Below are 1,228 nucleotides of genomic sequence, written 5' to 3'. Positions count from 1 at the left end.
GCCTCCCTCTCGGGCAAGGCCCCGGGCGGCGGCGCGGGGGAGGGCGAAGCCACCGCGCCGCCCGCCGGGGGCCCGGCCGAGCCGGCAGGCCCCGCGCCGGCGAGGAGGCCGAGGGCGAGGGCGAGCCGGGCAAAGGAGGGGCGAAGTTGTATTTTTAGGCTTGAAAAAATGGCGGGAAGCGCATCCTTTTTTCAAACTTGGCCTCGGGAGGGGCGGCGGTTGCGCCACCTCCGCCGCCAGGCCCGCCCCTCCCCCGTTCCGCGCCAGGCCGCGCCCGAGGGGGACCCGAACCCCCTTCTCCCGGCGGGGACCGCGAGGCCCTCCCGGCCGCGCCTCCCCGCCGGGCGCGTGGAACCCGGCCCGGCCCCGCCGCGGGCCTGGCGGCGCGGCTCCTCGGCAGGCCCCGGCCTCCGCCCGGCCGCGCATCCCGGGAGGCTGCAAACATGGCTCCCAGCGTTACACAACCCCCGCGCCCGCCCTCGCCGCCGGCCACACGCGCTCGCGCTCCCTCCGGGAGAGGACCGAGCGAGCGAGCGGCTCAAAGTTTGCTCTCCCACCCGCCGTCCTCCCCGCGGCCGCGGGGGCCCGCGGGCGCCAAAGAGTTAATGCCCGCGCGCTCGCTCCCCCCTCCGCGCCTTCCGCCCGCCTTCCCCGTCCCCGTCCGAGCTGCGAGCAGCGCCTTCCCCGCGCCGCGGCCGGAGCCCGCTGGCCCGCAGGTGGCCACCATTACTTGCAAGTCATCGGGGGCGCGGGCGCCCGAGGGGTTCTGCTTACTGCTGCCGGGGTCCGGTTCCTCAGCTCCAGGTGGATCCTCTTCTTCATGTCCATGTTCCCCTCGTCCCCCCTCTTCAAACTTAACTTTCCGCGGCGGGGGCGGAGGGGGGAGAGGCGACCCGGCCTGCGCGGCGAGGGCCGTCGGAAGGAGGCGGCTGGAGGCGGCGGCGTGGTCCCGGGCGGCGTGCGGCGTGCGGGCGTGCGGGCGAGCGGAGCCCCCGGAGCCAAGTTACTCGCGGGAGCGGAGAGAAACCATGGAGGGAAAAGGGGGCTGGAGCGCGGCGCTGGCCTCACTACCGCCGCCCCCGGCCGAGGCCCCGCACTGCGCTTAAACCGGCGACGCGACGCGGCGGCTGCTCGGCTGCACTCGGCCCTGCGCGGCGCCGCTCGGCTCGGGAGCCCGGGCTGCGGCGCGAACTAGGGAGGCGCACGGAGGGCGGGGCGGGGCCCGCCT

General features: G+C 76.6%; 1 protein-coding gene across 1 annotated transcript in view; it reads right to left on the bottom strand.

The window, feature by feature from the left end:
- The window catches only part of Anp32b (acidic nuclear phosphoprotein 32 family member B), a 19,638-nt gene extending 18,410 nt beyond the window's left edge, over nt 1–1,228 (bottom strand). Inside the window, exon 1 of the mRNA XM_055605312.1 lies at nt 775–1,228. Within this exon, the coding sequence (XP_055461287.1) occupies nt 775–828 (54 nt within the window). The 5' untranslated portion in view covers nt 829–1,228. The remainder of the gene's footprint in view (nt 1–774) is intronic.

Source organism: Psammomys obesus, unplaced genomic scaffold, assembly GCF_907164565.1.
Source record: "Psammomys obesus unplaced genomic scaffold, mPsaObe1.curated_primary_1811, whole genome shotgun sequence".
Lineage (NCBI taxonomy): Eukaryota > Metazoa > Chordata > Mammalia > Rodentia > Muridae > Psammomys > Psammomys obesus.
This window is presented reverse-complemented; position numbering and strand designations above follow the sequence as displayed.